The sequence below is a fragment of the Lolium perenne genome, chromosome 1 (genome assembly GCF_019359855.2).
Source record: "Lolium perenne isolate Kyuss_39 chromosome 1, Kyuss_2.0, whole genome shotgun sequence".
Taxonomy (NCBI): domain Eukaryota; kingdom Viridiplantae; phylum Streptophyta; class Magnoliopsida; order Poales; family Poaceae; genus Lolium; species Lolium perenne.
The window spans coordinates 156,462,837-156,480,694 of record NC_067244.2 but is presented as its reverse complement, the minus strand read 5'-3'; the positions used below and the strand labels follow the sequence as shown (position 1 = coordinate 156,480,694).

Below are 17,858 nucleotides of genomic sequence, written 5' to 3'. Positions count from 1 at the left end.
TTTTATTTTTTGAATTTTCTTTTATTTTTTCGAAAACTGAAAAGGCGATTCCCGGGAGGGGGGGGGGGGGGGGGTGGACAGAAAAATCTAGGGACCACCACAGAAAAATTGTCTACCACCGGCGCACCACCACAGAGGTGCGCCGGGGCTAAGGTGCCCAGATTTTCTGTTTTCGGCCAGAACTCTTCGAATTTTATTTCCGGCGCACTAAATTTTCATGTGCGCCGGCAGTATAGGTTCTTCCCCGGCGCGGTCTAACATGGCTCGCCGGCGGTATTTTGCCACCGGCGCGCGTCAATGATGGTGCGCCGGGAATGTTCCGTGCAGCTATAGCCCTTTTCCTAGTAGTGAAATTGAGGAAGGATCGGTGAACAATCTAAACGCAGTGATCCCCACAGCTAGGTTTATCCCTCCAAACCATGAGGATCTAGTCATTCTCGCTCCTAGGATCAAATGGATGATCCCTTCGCATGTATCCACGTGTACGCCAATTCAATCCAACAATGTTCCACCATCTCGGGCCTAGCGATGTCGGTGAGAGTTGTGCAACCTTTTGGCGTATATGTGGAGAACTTCACGAGGGAGAGTGAGAGAGGATCCAACACGTGGACTTGTGTGATATAGGAACGGGAGTGCCTCTCTTTTCATAGGAGGAAGGGGAAGGGGATCAACTTGGAAAGGTGCTGCCCTTAGGCATCGCCCTCCCCTCCTTGGCCACCCCAAAGTGGGGTTGGCCAGCCTCCTAATTCATAGGGGCCCTCATTCATAGTCTGCCAAGGTGCAGCCATAGGGGAGGGCTTTGGGGCTCTAGCCGCCAGCCTACATGGGCCCTCCTAGAGAATTGTGGCCTTTTGGCCACCCTTTCAGCGTCCCAACACTCATCCGGTACTTTCTAATAAAGCCCAGAGTTCAAATTTCTCATAAAATTTCCTAGAACAATTTCAATGAATTTCAAAACAATTTCAATAACTCCAAAATGCTTCCGATATTCTCTATCAACCCTATAGATGTCCCGAAACAATTCTGATGCTTCTCCGAAACTATTGGTGTAACACCATAATTGCTCTAATGCTTCCCTGAAACTATTTTGATGTCGCAAAACTATTTCAAATAATTCTCTCTACCACATACCATAAATAAAGCTCACACAATAGATTGGATTTCTTCAAGTGTGTGACATAGCAGGCTCGATAATATGTAGACATGACTCTAAAATCCTTTAGGATCAATAAACAACATTGGGACCATGGACGTCCTTGATTGCTCCCACGTGTAAACAAATAACTTCCGGACATACTCGGTTATCAAGTGAGATTCCGGGCTACGTGGCACAGCAAACATCAGACTGGTGTTCTTATCAGTCGGTACCGGGAGGAGCGGCAGCCATGGTTGATTTAAACTTCAAGGAGTCTATCCAGGTGTACACAATGGAGCACGGATTGTTGTTTATGCCTAGACTTTGCAAATTCTACAATGGCTTTTAGGTGTACCAGTTTGGCACAGCGAGTATCTACATAGACTCGGTCAAGGGGCTTCATTTGCACAACATCGAGAGGGAAAGGACGGTCTACAGAATTGTTAAAAATCAGCTGGCAAAACCATGCTAGTATAGCTTGCCAGAGCTTCAAGTTTCAAAGCATTACCCTTTTTACACTTGTGAAACTAGAACGCCACACAGCTGCCTTTTAGATGGCTGATGTGATACTCTTTTGTTGCTTCATAATTGACCTGCTCTTGAATATTGGTGGCATTTCATCTTGACTTGGACATCTTGTCTTCTTCAACCTATGGCTTCCCCGCAAAATGGACAAGGAAATCTCGAAGTGACAGGGATCTGAACTCTGGGAAGGGCAACAAGGCCAGCCGTTGGACACAGGCACACAGCAGAATGGGCGGGATTATCCAGGAAAGACCTGAAGGACTGAAGCTCTCAACTATAAGAGACATTCACAGTTCCAGTACTTGTCCAGGAAGCGTCGTAACTGGGTTTGCTATCCAAATCAACTACCCGCGCATTTTCCTTTGTACATCCTTTCTTTTCAAACCACTCAGCCTTTGAACTGCTTGAATGATGAATATCTTCTTTTTTATAACAAAATCAGGTCATGGCACTAGCTAAATCTCTTATGCACCGTGTATTTTACCTTCAAGTAACCACAGTTCCAAAAAAAAAAAGGTAGGCAAAACACTGCAACCACTGCATTTAGCTTTCTGTGCTGTGTTGTATATAACATAAATCGAGGTCACCAGTGAATATGGAAGAGCTGAAAATCCCCTCTGTTGAAGGTAGTTGAAACACGGTACTCTTAAATATTAACCTTCATACAACTCTACAAAACCCCCTTATGCGAAGCTCGCAGCCAACAAACCAAAAGCCCTTGAGAACGCGGCAACTCGACTCGTTTCCCAGACTCCCATGATCACAACTGACACATCACCTCGCATGTGAGGTTATTGGTGTACAGTGCCTCTGACATAAATGTTTTAAGGGAGAGGCTTAGAGCTACCATCCAGATTGTTGCTCAATGAACCCAATTAGATATTCTGGAAAGGGATCACCCAACTGTATTAAATCAAGTAGTGTTTCGGAACGGTTCCTTAATACAGTAAAGATTGAACACAATGTAATGGCGAGTAGCAAAATGAATATGAATATTTAAGTTTGGTGTTGAACGCTAAATTCACCATGACAACCTGCAACTATTGTTAAATGGAATGAGCTAGAAATCAACATGTACCATGGAATTTAGACTATAAATCTCACCTATATTATTTACAAAAAAGTATGTTATCTATCATGAATGTATCCACATGATGCAACATCTTGAAGAAATAGTGGTACCTGGAGAATTCATCAGTGTTTTGGGTGAATGTATCCACATGCTGCAACATCTTGAAGAAATGGTGGTCCTGGAGCATTCATCAGTGTTTTGGGTGCACTTTGGAGTAGCAAAATGAATATGAATATTTAAGTTCGGTATTGAACGCTAAATTCACCATGACAACCTGCAACTGCTATTAAATGGAATGAGGTAGAAATCAACATGTACCATGGAATTTAGACTATTAGTCTCAGCTATATTATTTACAAAAAAGTACTTGGACCTAGAACATAGCAGGCACATGTTATCAATCATGAATGTATCCACATGCTGCAACATCTTGAAGAAATGGTGGTAACTGGAGCATTCATCAGTGTTTTGGGTGCAATTTGGATGCTGTGTGAACAGTTGGTTTGTTTGTTTCGTTCTCTTTGATAGTGCAACCTGATACGGGTGCTCCTCCCTGGTGTGAATGGCTCTGCTCCTCCATGGTGTGAACTAGAAGAACCTGGCGCGCTCTGCCGCGCCCATTGTTTTGTTGATGTCTTTTTTCTTTCGAGCAATTGTTTTGTTAGGGTGTTAGCGGATGAAAGGTACAAACTTGATATTTATACTGAGAAGCCGAAGAATTAGGCACTTCACTGGACATTACATGACCAAACTGATAACGTCTATGACAAATTTACAATGTACATAAATCATATGAAAATATTCTTAATATGCATATAAAAACAACACATATTATCACTCCCATGGCCTGAACCATGTTGTATCTTACATGTAATCAAAGAGTTGTATTTCCTATGGGGCTCACTGCATGATATCCATCTGTGAAGGGAAGTAATCGATTTTCACATGGCTTCTGCACTGCATAATCACTCTACCTGAATGACATAGTAGTTACGAAGACCAGGAAATACCATCCATCGATTGATGCTAAAATTAGGAAACAACATACGGGGTTTAGAGGTACCATCAGCACAGAATGGATCACCCCACAGTAGAACCAGCAATGGTGGCTGTGGCCCCGGAAAGTAGAGCACTGGAGGCGATCACAACCGATCAGATCAATGACAGCTCGACAGAAACGATCAAGCGGCTCCTCCTTTTCCCACCCCTTCCTCTGTAGCCTTATTTGATGTTACAACACTGTCCTGGTCAAGATAATTGTCTTCTTAGGAGCACATGAGTTGTGTATGATGTATCATACTATTTCATTGGTCACTATCTATGTACATCCACCGCTATGTATCGTTTTGGAAAAATAAATGCTTGAACAAATCAAGATTAAAAATAATTAATGTAAAGAATGTAAAGCTTGACTGGGAACAAACTATCAGTCTATAATTAGCTTAGTAACATGTAGATCTGTTATGTCCAATCTATACTTGCCACAAATCATCCAATAAATGAGAGGAAAGTTTCAAAAAAGGAAATGGCCGAGCTGTTTTACAAAGTAATATGATGTGCCGAATCATCCATTGCTAGATTCAAATAATATACTAAACAGCATGTACTGGATCAACCATCACCTGATTGTAACCCTGTAGATTTGTCACGGCCTACTCAACAACTCATACCTCGGGGTGGAAGGCTCATGAAAGATGGAGCATACCCTCCTTATGCATAGAAAGAAACATACATACTTTCAGTTTATTGACCATGGTGGCTATCTAGCGGAGTAAAATCCAGCAAGGAAAAGCAATGAATGAACAAACCGAAATCGCTGATTCTCTAACATGTAGAACTATCTAGCAGACAAAAAGGCACATAGATGTGCTAACGATGTATTCATGATGGATGAAGTCAACCACATATGTCTCCCTATATTTTCGCACGCCTTGTAAGAATGATTGTTACACCATGGACATCAAGTTGATGGCGTACGTATGACCAACTCTTTTGTTTCTACCTATGAGAAAATGCAAGGCCTATGTTCATAAAAAATATTTTGACACCATACCTGATCTAAGACAAAACCAAGCGACCATGTAATTTGACGGACCTATAGTGTGTTCGTACCATGTGAAATTAATTAAATTAGGAGAGCTTAGTTTTTCAAAAGGGATTAGACATCCTACAATAATGTTTTTTTTTCCATCAGCCACAACCTAACATCACTGATAGATAGAAAAACATTCCTAAACTAAAGAGACCAACTCGATGCAAATCCAGCATACCTTTTAAGTATGAGAAAGTGCCAAACTGGCTACAGCAAGGAAATGAGAGGACATCCACATGTACTTCAAGATAGCCCATTGGAACATATACTGTAGTACTCTTCACCATCCACACGTGCGCATGGTAAACATCAGAAAATACATGGGCAAGATAGTTGATGTAAAATTAGGGAAACAGTACATGTCATGGAGTAGTAGATGACTACATGTTCCAGTACCAGAAATATAGATGAATTTTATCAGAATCTTCTCTATCTTAATAGATGGCCCCATTTTAGAGCCCTCTCATGCGTCCACGTCATCACTAATTCTGCCTCCCGTTGCCTATCGTTCGACCGTGCTCGCTCTCTGCCTCTCCCGATTTTTCTCGACATTGGGCTAGACGTCACACATATCTGTACGTGGCCTGGGCATGTCCACTTGAGCTTCTATTTGGGCTAGAAGAGACAGCCGTACATGCCGCTCGCCATTAAATCTTCTTTAATTTTCCACCGCCGCAGAGATTCATGGTCATAATTGCTTGTGAAACCGCTCTATGGTGCCCATCATTCATCAGCCATCATTAAATACAGAAAAAGCTGCTTCTAGATCAAACTTAACCGGAGCGCAGCTAGGTTGAACTGAACCGGCGCGCCTTGATCTTTAAGAAGCTCCCCGTGGTTCCATGTAGATCCCGAGCGCCGGCCTGCTCACGTCCGTCTTTGGTAGAGGTCTCCGGTTTGGTTGCTGTCCGGCCAGATTCTCCTTCTCCCTTTCTTTTTATCCCCTCACTTATTTTGTCAATCTGCTAGGTTGACCTCCCGCTCGAAACCTGCTCAAGGTTTTGCCTGCTCCGATTTGATTGGAATTTTATTCATTCAAGGTTGGTTCATGTTGGTTGGATTGCAGGTAGTCTAGCTGCTGGCCTTTGAAATGGTTCCCACTCTTCTCTGCTATCAATGGCGCTTACTCTGCCTAGAACGTGCCACCTCAAGGTTAGATTTTCTAAATCAGATTTGAAAGTTAATGTTCAATGTCCTTCCTTTGTGAGCAGGGAGGTGGAGCTATGCAAATGTCAATTGCCTGTAAGTGCGATCCTGGCCTTAGATCTTATTCTCTAGATCGTTCTCTTTTTTCGAAACAAAATTACTTCGTGGTATAGAACTATGATGAATAGTATTTTATTGTGGCAGATCTGTTGTAAAGCTCAGAGTATAGAGATATAGAGCGTCCAGATGTGCATTCACTATTATTATCAATTTGCGGCAATTCATCTTCAGGTCTATACAAGCTAAAATAGTAAAGTTACAGTGTTTATATTGTGATGAACACTGATATATTATGGTAAGCCAATTGGTCAGTCCTGCAGCTATTGATGCCCTGGCTTCCAGCACCCGATCTATTTCAGGAATAATGTTTCTTGCATCTTGAAGACTCAAGAATATGAGCTATTGGTTCTTAAACTAATAATGGTCAGTTGATTTTACTTCTAGAATCGGATCTATTTCATGAATCCTGTTTATTAAACTAATGGTCAATTAACTTTAGTAGAAGAGGCTATAAGAATTCACTTCCCATTCACTCATTATGCAATAATAACATTTTGGATCTGAAAAATAAGCATCCACTTCTTTTTTTTGCATGATCCTATTATTTACTGATGTCATTGTTTCTCACTGCAAATATTACAGGTGAACTCGGGACATAGACAATGCCAGTTTGCTTGGGAGCATTATGTCTGTACAGTAGACACACAAAAGCAGAAATTCCAAAGATATGTACGATCATCATAGAGCCAAATAGTATTTCGTTCCCTTTCCTATTCCCGCATGAAGTTTGTAGCCACTTGAAGGACATCCTTCCCAGCCAAAAAATAAATATTGAAAGGACATGCTCTGTGATTTTTTCTAGAAGTTTTTTATGTTGAAGTTTGTGATGTATTTAGGCAGCGATTGTTAGATTCTTATATGGATTTTTATGCATGTGCTATCAAAAACGAATTATATACATGTTTGCTCTAAGCATCTCTTAATTTAACAATTTCATCTAATGTTTCCGCAGCAACACGCGGGAAATTATCTAGTTTAGAAACAATGGCCCCCTGTTCTACTCACTCTTACACTCTCGTAGAAGCCGGCTCACAAAGCAGCACAAACACAATCAGAAACCATTGACATGACCACAAGCCGTTTTATTTTAAAATCAACATATTAGCTAGGAGCAGAGGACTTACCTATGGCAATGGCGATGCAGACTTCCAGTATAACCTCTATAGTCGCAAGAAGCAACAATAAAATTCTCAAATAATAGAAGACAGTCCATCAGACTGAGAATTGTATACTTGCAACCATTGGAGGATCTTCCAGCAGCTGGATTGTCACCCTCTCAGTTCTTAGCACTTATTGCACCGGGGCTGCTATCGTGGGCCTCGTCGCCGTGGAAGGCATACATGATGTTCACCAAGCACACGCTGCGGAATTACTTCCCATGCCCTTCCTTTCCAGTCCACAAAGCCAACTTGTCTTGGTACACCAGCGTGTCCGGCAGCAGCTTCACCTGAGCATAAACATACAGATCATAGTAAGATCTACAGCCAAAAGCTTGTCTGAAATCATGCCTAAACGTTGATCAACAGAAATCGTGCATAACTAAAATATTTTTGTGCAATTTCTTGCAGGGGTGCCCTGGCCGACTAAGTGCTTGATGGCTTTGTTGATGATCATGTTCACTGGTGCAAATGCAGGTTATGCTTCCTACGCACAGAAAGATCATGCTCTTGTGAGGAGCTCAAGTTTCAAAGAAAACAAAACACACACAAAATAATGAGAGTAAGCACCACGTCAACAACCAACCCGAGTGCACACAAAGGAGCAAAGCCAAATTTAATAGCAGCCCAAGACAAAGCAGTCCACCGCCTCCCCAATCGCACCCAAATCATATCCTCAACAATGGCAACGACCACCTTCTCAACAAAACAAAAATAACACCGACTTTCCAAAGCGCCCTAATCATGGCCAAAACTGGTGTAACCACCAGAGCCTCCATGCAGCAGGTACGATACAAACATAGTATTGCAGATAAATTAGAGGAGGAAATAACAAAACAGGAAAATAGACCAGATAAAAATGGGGCGCTAGCGTGGCAACAGCTCAGACGAACACAGCAGAAGGAGTCAGGACTAACAAACTGGAAGATGAAGATGATTCATAAACCCTTGACAATGTTGCAAATATAATTTTCCAAGCACAACTGCAACAAAAGAATAAACCTAGGCCTCAAGCAATTAACACATATGCTAAAATAGGAAAACTGCAGTAAGCACATAAAAATGTATCAAAGTGAACTGCAAGACAACATTTATTTTACAAGGAATTCAGAACCCGTTAAAAAATCATGAAGATTTCTAGAAAAATATTGTTATTCAGTAATCAGTATGCACTACATTAGTAGTCTACTTTGAATATAGATCTGTAATAAATGAATAGATTAAGTAGCACATAAAAAATAGTATGAAATTCATGTGAGGATCCAGACATTACTCATGATAAAAATGTCGGTCTACCTCAAAAAACATAACTACTTGATTCTGAAAGATCGGCCAACTAAATACCGATTATGTACTGGACATTAGTATTTACATAGATAGCAACATGTACTTTTAATTTCCTTGCCTGGTGCAACAGATATATAACTGAGTAATGCTGCTTGCTAAATAGTACTATACCTGGTGAAAAAACAACCAGGTTTAGAGAATCAAACAACCCTATTTGGTAACAATTTATTCATCTGATTCCAAGTAAAGGAAACATGCATTTCATTTCTGAATATTAGTGCAGATTGCAAAAATGTTTATCACGAATTCTATATACCAACAATTTTGTACATGTATGGGAGTGTCTCCCATATAAGAAACACTTCCAAAACCATCGATAATCCAAGTAAAGGTCACAAGGCAACCCATATATATCTCACAAATTACCGATATGAGCAGAAAAATAAACCAATCATTCACCATGGTAGTGGAAGAAGAGCCCGCAATCACCAGGTGTTAGTGTACCATCATCCATTCTGAAAAAAATGTAAGTTCAGTAATGCATTTACAAAGATCACCAATTTCTTCTACTCCACCGAAGCTCTATCTTCCAACGCAAAACAAAACCTGGTAAAGGTCTGCGGCCAGAGAGGAGATGCAAGATAGGAAGAAGGTGAGAATGTGAGAATCACCTACTCGCTTCGCTTCACTGCTCCTTCATCTTCTCCGTGACAGACCGTCCCAGCATCCATTTGCTGCTCATCGTCGCCGGCGTAGTCAAGGATGCACAACCTCGCGACCTTGTTCCCAAAATTGGCTAGAGACGTCGGCACCGGAGAGGCTTTGCCTCTGGATAGATTGCGATCGCTATCACCGGTGCGTTGCCGCTAGGTCACGCATCCTCGTGGATCCGGGGCTCCGGCAACAGCACGGCCTTTCACGGCCTCGCCTATGTCTTTGACAGATCAGGCGCGGCTCCGCTACCTCCACAAACGGGAGTGGCTGGATGGTTGTGGCAATCAGTAGTTAGGGGGGAGGGTAGAAGAGGACGTGGCGCCCTTCCCTTGGGGAGCGGAAGAGGAGGCTGGACTGCCGGCGGCCAGACCTGTGGGAGTGGAAGAGGAGGCTGCAGCGCCGGCGGGCAGACCTGCGGGGGTGGCCATCTGTGGACTGAGCGGAAGATTTTGCTTCTTTTTTCTTTTTTCTTGTGATGATGGAAAGCAAGGGTGGACCAAACGGACAGAAGCTTTTACGTGTAGCCTGAACCGACTGAATGTATGCCTGACACTCGTCCGATCTTGATCGAACGACTACAAACATGTAAAACCTGTGGAGCAACCACAAGCCTTCGGAACCCTGGGAGCTTAGAGCTCTTATAAGATGGCTCTGCTTCAGGGCATGGCGTGGAGATGGACTCAGTTTCCCTGCACCTTCTCAAGGCAAGTTACTGAAAAAAACATCTGCAGCTGAACCCGTCTTTCTCAAAGCCTTCGGGATTTCACCCTCTGAGCTCTCGGTGGACGATGGCGCCGCTCAAGAGTTCAGGGCACTCTTTGACTCTCCGCTATGGGAGCAACATCTATGAGCCATCACGGCCAGTGTTTCGAGTGGACTTTGGGTGCTGGGTGAACAGTTGGTTCTTCTGTTTTGTTATCTCAATGATAGTGGAACCCAACCTTTTCAAGGTCATATGGAGAAAACAAATCCCGAGCATGCTCATTATCTGCAGCACCGAATTTAGCTTTAGATACAAGAAAGAAGCTATATTGCCAAGTATGCATCAGTTAATGTACACTGGAGATGATGCAGAATGAAGACAGAAAGACCTGCCTTAGCATCTTCACATTCTGAAATCTGCCCACTAAGTGGGCTTTAACAATCAAGAGAGGCTACCTCTCTGACAGTATGCCTAGTGAAAGAATTTGAACACATAGGACTACCAGCACTACATACTCATGCAATCTACTCGGATTCTTGTCGACTTCTTTGACATCCTGAAATCATTTTTTACATGCACATCAGGTAACGAAAATGGAATCAATAAAGGGCAGACAAAAAAGAGGCAACTAGATGCACAAGTACTCTTGCTCCCCTAATATATTATATTGTAAGTTCTCTGTGTGAGGAAATGGTTCCAGGATATATCAAAATGCGCGGAAGTGGGGTTTGCAGTAGTGCTGAAGTTCTATTTTGCAAGGACCTATATTCTTCACTATAGCAGTCAATATGTGTGGTGCCCTGTAATGGTTTTCTGCTTCTTTCCATTGTTTTCTTTCTTAGTAAGGTGGATGTGAATGGAGTGGATGTACATTGCATACCAGCCAAGTTGGTCTTGATGGATGCATGTGAACGTTTCAGTTGATACTCAACCAAACTTGCAAAGAAAACAAGAAATACAAGACCATAATTGTGAAACTAATCATACATTGACTTCAAGGTAGTGCACTGCAGAGGAACTTCTTGAAAACCATGAAAAGGAAGGATAAATGAAATGGTGGCATACCTCTGATATGGCTCCATCTCAACTATCAATTCATAACACAAATTGGCTTTATACAATCATCTTTGTCATATTCAAAGTAAGCATTGCAATGTTCAACACTTACTCGTGTAACAAGAAATAGCTTCATCCTTGGAAGTTCTCATTCTCTTCATGGACATAATAGCAATGAAGTACATCAGCACCAACAACTCAAAAGGGCTAGGTTCAGCTTGACTGATTATTAGAGCTCATCGCCATTATGAAATCAGTCTGTTGATCAAGTTAATATATCTTTATTTGAAAAACCTATAATACGCCCTTCTGTTTCTGAGAATCCTCAAAATCATCTTCACAATTGTCAAGGCCCAGTATACACATCATCTTGGCATCCGGTGTAATGCCTGCCTGGAGCATACTCTTGTACATCATCTTAGCTTTCCTCTCATCTCCAGTTTTGTAATATCCTATTATGAGATCTGTATAAGTTACTACAGTAGGTGTAAGCCCCCTATTTATCATTTCTTCCATCAACATGTTTGCACCATCCATTGCAAGCACTTTACTGAAGCCACCAATTAAACAAGTATAAACAAAAGCATCTGCTGGCAAACCCCCTTTTTCCATCTCTCTGAATATTTCCAGAGCTGCCTTCATGTTTGAGCGCTTACAATAGCATGCAATTAGAGACGTATATAAAATCATGTCCGGTCTTATACCCTTCCCAATCATATGATTAAACAATGTCATAACTTCCGGAAGTCTATCATCATGGCACAGACCATTTATCAGGCTCGTATACGTAAAGATATTAGGTTTTGTCCCCTCATCCACCATTTTATGATACAACCTGAAAGCCTCATGCAGATCCAAAGCTTTGACAAAACCATCAATAATAATACTGTAAATCACAGTATCAGGAACATATCCCCTTTTTATCATATCCCCGAAAATTCCCCATACATCATCAGATTTGTTGACCTTACACAGGCCATTGATGATAACCCTGTATGTACAAAGGTTGGGGACAATTCCAAACTGACGCACTTTGTCCAGGAATATGAAGGCTTCAGCAATCCGCCCAGTGTTGCAGAAGCCGTTGACAAGAATTGTGCAGGTCACAATGTTGGGACTTATCCCATTATCGAGCATGAGCTCAAATGCCCTCAATGCTTCTTCAAGGTTCCCATGTCTACAGTATGCAAATATCAGACTAGTGTAATTGTAGACATCTGGAACAAAATTATGATGAACCATGTCATTCCAAAGGTCACAGGTAATGTCTAGATCCAAATGTTGGCAACAACCATGAAGAACAATGCTGTACACAATGTGGTCAGGCTTGACGCCATGGTCTTTGAGCCTCTTAAAAAGCTCAAATGCCAATTCAATATTTCCAACTCGGCAAAGACCATGCAAAAGCGAACTGTAACTCGCCAGAGTAGGGGCAATTCCATTATTTGCCATTTCAACAAGCATGTAATAGCCTGTCAACAGATCCCCTTGTTTGCATAACCCATCAAGTAATATGCTGTAGCTATGGGCATCTGGGACAAACCCACCCTTCTTCATCACATCAAACACCTCTATAGCTTTCTTAACCTGATTCTGATGACAGAAACCATGAATCACTGCATTAAAACAGTAAATGTTGCAAGGGTCGCCTTTCTGACAAATCAGTTGAAGAAAGTTCCATGCAGATGTCACCTGTCTGGCACGGCAAAGCCCATAAAGGTAAGTACCAAAGATTACAGCATTCGGCCTCACGCCTTTTGTTTCCATTTCACAAAGAAGCTCAAAGGCTTCCTCCAAGCATAACTTATCTCCATGCGTATACGCACTCATCAAAATTGAATAAGAGTAGACATTTGGTGAAGGACCAGAACTCTTCATATCATCAAACAAACTCCTTGCGTGCAGGATTTGTTTCTTTTCAACTAAGCTCTTCAGTAAGAAGTTGCAAACTCGCAACTCAAGTCCAACCTTCTTGGCCTCAATGTAAGTGAGAAGAGCATCCTCAAACATTGACAGATCTACAAAAATCCGCATGATTGTGGCATAAACTTGTACCAACGTCATCGACCCACCCATATTGCTGACCAACATAGGTGCCAACTCAAACAACTCTGGCCCGGCATCCCCGCAGTAATCAACAATGCTCTGAATCAAGCACCGGATCTCTGTGATTCCATGCGGCAAGAATGACCGCATAAGCAATGCAAACAACCGAACTGACTGGGATAGCCCATATAACCTGACACACTCCCTGAAGGTGATCTTTCTGGCCTCATCCAAATTCGATGTCCGGACTGCTAGTGTGATCAAAGGATGAATGCACCGGCTTCTATACTCGCTGCAAAAAGGGCTTCGACTGGGTTCTTGATAATCTAAGCTCTTAAAGCAACAAGCCAGAGAGGAAAGGCACAACACCGGGGGCCGATTTCTGTTTATAAGAACTCGGTGCAGGAACCCTGGCACTGCTCGGTGCATAGACGATGAATGCCAACCCGTCTTTACATTGATGGCACCAGTCAAAGAAGGAAGATCCCACAAAAAGATTGCACTTCATATACCAAGCTTCCTTTTTCAGTTCACTGAGAGGAAAACCAAGAAAGAATAAAATAAGCTTACAAGTTTATATCAGAATTTCCTGCAAGAAACAATCAAAATTATTTTCCTCTTTTTCTGTCCAGATAAAAAGGCAGAGCTGCTGCTGTTGTTCAAAAAGAAAAAAAGAAAAATCTAACTGGGGAGATACAACATCAACATAACACCAAAGTACAAATATCTATCAAACGTATGCATTGAATGAAACTTCGAAGAACAAATCAACATGAATCTTTATCTAGCATTGCTTCTGAGTAGAAATTATAAAGCTCTAGTAAAAGAGCACAGGGCAATCACACTGGTAACGGCGGCGCGGCGCCCTTCCAAGTTGTACGCGCTGGATGGAGGTAGGGTAGGAGGGAGGGAGCGTGCAGCAGGGGATCTGCGGCTGCAGGGTCACGGGGAGCTGGGAAGAGAGAGCAAGCTCGCAGCGGCGGCGCGAGGAAGGAAGACGGCAGCGAGTGGTGCGAGGCAGAGTGGAGGTCTGATTGTTCATTCTGTTTCAAGATGGGAATGGGCCAGCCCGGACCTGGCGACTGGTGTTGGACTTAGTCCCATGGCCTCAAGTCCAATTTTATGGGCCACGGGTCAACCCATTTCGAGAAAATCATGGTCTCGCTGGCCCATTGGGTACCGCAGGGCCGACCCAAAATCCAGCTAGAATACACAGTTTTTCAGCTCTGTATACTATACACACAGAATATTTTCTAAAAGATATTATTACAAGATAACATATCAGATCGACTTAAACAGAGGTTGCAAAGGAAGCACCCGTCCAATTTCAACTCATTTACGCGGCAATCATCTAGATTCATTGAGATATTACAGGTCAGCTAGGGAATCAACTCACAGAGCAGTACTTACATAGTTGGACGTTCTCTCATCAAATAAAACTAAAAATAAAGAGTGGAGAGGAAATGGGCTAGTATCCTGCAATCGAGTGTCCAGTGTTTCCTTTCAGTGAGTTGGCAATCATACTATCCAGTGAGAAGGCTTACAACTTTCCTTGCAATGAGTTGTTAATCAGGATCTTGATGCAACTTCTGAGTATGATGAATGTAGAGGCATATGAAGTCATCATCCAAATCAGACACACTGAGTTTTAGAAACTTCAGAATAATGTGTAGGACTCGAAAGAGGCAGTTATTATCAGCCTACTGGTACTGACACATCGTAGGTTAAGTACTACCATAAAGCTTGTAATGCTGGTGCCAGAATTTGAAACCTGATTTTTTTTAAAAAATTAATTTGAAACCTGATTAAAAAACATCCGAGTCTGTGTGAAAAATACTTGTGCCAGAATTTGAACCCTGCCAGGAGCCGGTGATTGTTACTGGCAGGAGCCACAGATTGCAAGTATGTCTAATAAAAAGATATGCTACTGATCTCGGATATGATCAATTTTATTTAGTTGGTCCATATGTACACAGCAGAAACAAGTGTTGGAAAGTCAAGGAATGCAATCGATCGATGTGACTAACACAGGAAGCACCATCTCCAGCCATGCAATTTTTTCCTAAAAGCATCAAGCTCCTAACAAGCGCACACGCACATATACTGACTAGCTAGAGCACTAACCAAGAACTAATCGTGGGGATTAGCGAGGATTGAAGCACTAACCGTGGGGAATGGGAGGAAAACGAGCAAGCCGACCAGAGAGAGAGCACAATCTTGGAGCAGGACGATCCAGAGAAGGAACAGGACGACGACTAGGACAAGCTGGGCGACCGCGGAGACGTCGAGATGGATGGCGACCGGGAGCTGAAGGAAGCGCCGGCGGCGGCAGAGGTGGGCAGGGGCGGCGACAGAGAACTCGCTCAAATATTTGGGCATGCCTCTGAAATTTGAGGTAGTCTATGATTCTAGAGAGAATAACCAAAATACCACTAGTGAAAACCGAACATGCCAAAATACCACTAGTGAAAACCAACTTGCCAAAATAACACTCACTTCAGTTTTTGTAGCCAAAATACCACTAGCGTTTAACTGAGACTAACATCATTCAAGAAAGCCCTATGCCCTTGTCTCTTCACAACGTTTCAACAACAGATCAACAGAAAACAATACTCCGTACAACACTATCTCAGCTCACTTTAACAGCATTTCGACACAACTTTCAAATAAGATTGGACGTCTATTTCTACTTTGAAATCGTCCATCAGATCGACTCTGAAACACATAAACACAGCAAATTCTGAATTTGCTGCAATTGCAATGAATATATTGGGAACAAACAGGGGAACAAGGGCCGGCTCACCAAGGGAGGGTTCCTGTGGAGGTGTGCCGGAGCTTTGCCACACGGCCACGGCTCACCGCGGGCAGAGGGCGTCGAGCGAAGGGCGGCGCGCGACGGGCGGAGGGCGGAGGGGCGGCGCGCGGTGGTGGAGGGGGTCGGGCGGAGGAAAGCTAGAGGGGGAGGGGAGTGGCAGGGAGGCGCGGGTGTGGGGTGGTTCGTCCCGCCGCCATGGCTGCTCTGTGCGGCGGCTCTGCTCGTGAGGAATTTGGACTGGAGGAGATAGAAGTTTGCAGGGGTAATTTTGGAATACCAAATAAACTGATAGGGTACTAACGGTTTGACTCACTGAGTTTCTTTGACATATGACGGTAGTGTTCAGTTTTGACTAGTAGTATTTTGGCTATTCTCTCTCACTTAAACACACCGCTTCATTAGTCAGTACTATGTACTACGGCTTCTTCCTCCCTTCTAGATTCTTGGTGCAGTGGGTACGATCCTCCTTGTAGGACGGAGGGAGTAGGTCCGTAAGTTGTTTTCCATAGATATTAGCCCATAGGTGTAGTGTTACTCGAGTAGAATTCTAGTCCTACACGGACTATGTCTACAACACACCACCTCAGCCCTCTGATAGAGATCTCAAAATTTAAACACGAGTCTTCCCAAGGCCTAGCAATAATCATGGTTTCCATAGACAAGCAGCAGTCTAACAGATTTGTCCTCCGATCTTTGAGTGACTCTCTTTCAAAAGTCCATGCCGATGGGTGGTATTCGATCGATTTCATTCCATGATGAACTCTTTTTTTTTTTTTTTTTTGCGATAAAGGACTGATGATATTAAGCCAAAGTTCTTACAGAAAGGTCCCTAACAAACTGAAAAATTACAGATAAGGCCAACAGGACCCCGACTGCATCGACGACGACGAGGACGTATGACGGCGCGCCGCCGCTGCTTCTCCTCACTGACCCTGGAACGGGAGAAGACCCTCTTGCGGCCGGGAAGTCGACAAACTCAGCTCCGAGGAACCTCCGCCCAGCACCGCCGACATCGTCGCTTTGCTCAACATCACCAAGACCTTCAAGCTCTTCAGACGTCCGGCTCCACCGCACCATGGACACCGGCGAGGGAACGCCATGCAGCACAGCTCCAAGGACCTGCACACATGGCCAAAGTAGTCGATCTGCAGAGAGGCTCCACCGAGCCGCACTGCCGGAGAGGCCGACCGCCACCACAAAACTCCGCCCCGACCGCGCCGCCCACTCCTCGACGCCGCCGGCAGGAGACCTACCAAACCCTACTCTATACACACTGCAAGACGGGATCCCCAACCTCCCGCCGCCGGAGCGGCCGACGGAGGCGGGGATCCGGCGAATCGACGGTGGCTTAGTGGATTGGCCGGCGGGATCCAGAAAATCGCCCCTGCTACAGTGACGGTAGGGGGAAAGCGTCCAGGCTCGCTTTTTTTTCTCATTCCATGATGAACTCGATAGGCGTGCAACCGCGATCTTGGCCATGAGTCCACAACCTTCATGGATTAGGGTGGATCCTCATGGGCACGAGTTGACCTTCGTCGGTGGTTTCTTTGAATGCAGCCACATCGTCACCGCTGGGAGTGTGCACTCGCTCACCTTGTTGTATACATGCGACAACCGCCGCAAACCCTTCTTGCTACTGGCGGGTATCGTCAACAGGTGGATCACGTCTCACAAACAGATCAAGAGAACTCAATAGGAAAGTAGCGCTCTAAATTATTTTAATGTTGTATGTTGGTGGCTTGTTTTTTTCCTTGCCGATGTTATAATCTCGGAGGCAGATGCTATCAAAAATTTATATAAATTTTACTTCCGAAAATATAAGTTTTTTTTTCAGAAAGTGAGCAATGTGAAAGTTATGTGTACTGCACATCGCTAGATGAGAGAACATGAACAAAGGAGCAATCAAAAGTAATATGAAAAATAATGAGAAACCCACTAGCATCCACAGAGGCTCTCATTCCCACCCCCTCTCTCTCTCCACCCCTCTCAT

At 43.5% G+C, this 17,858-nt stretch overlaps 1 protein-coding gene across 23 annotated transcripts; it reads right to left on the bottom strand.

Moving 5' to 3' along the window:
- Positions 1-1,556: 1,556 nt before the first annotated feature.
- LOC127308950 (uncharacterized) lies at positions 1,557-16,131 on the bottom strand. Of its 23 annotated transcripts, none has more exons than XM_071819281.1 (9): positions 15,857-16,131; positions 11,017-13,586; positions 10,344-10,507; positions 9,206-10,236; positions 8,961-9,049; positions 7,215-7,537; positions 4,355-4,441; positions 2,843-3,971; positions 1,557-2,544 (listed from the first exon to the last, which is right to left on the bottom strand). In XM_071819281.1, the coding sequence occupies exon 2, from the start codon at positions 13,480-13,482 to the stop codon at positions 11,302-11,304; it is 2,181 nt and encodes a 726-aa protein (XP_071675382.1). In that variant the 5' UTR covers positions 13,483-13,586; positions 15,857-16,131; the 3' UTR covers positions 1,557-2,544; positions 2,843-3,971; positions 4,355-4,441; positions 7,215-7,537; positions 8,961-9,049; positions 9,206-10,236; positions 10,344-10,507; positions 11,017-11,301. The 23 variants fall into 23 exon arrangements, 20 of the variants coding, with proteins under 20 accessions (XP_071675382.1, XP_071675417.1, XP_071675418.1 ...); XM_071819316.1 differs by having other exon boundaries at positions 1,557-3,706; positions 3,781-3,971; XM_071819317.1 differs by having other exon boundaries at positions 1,557-3,702; positions 3,781-3,971.
- Between the last annotated feature and the right edge of the window lie 1,727 nt (positions 16,132-17,858).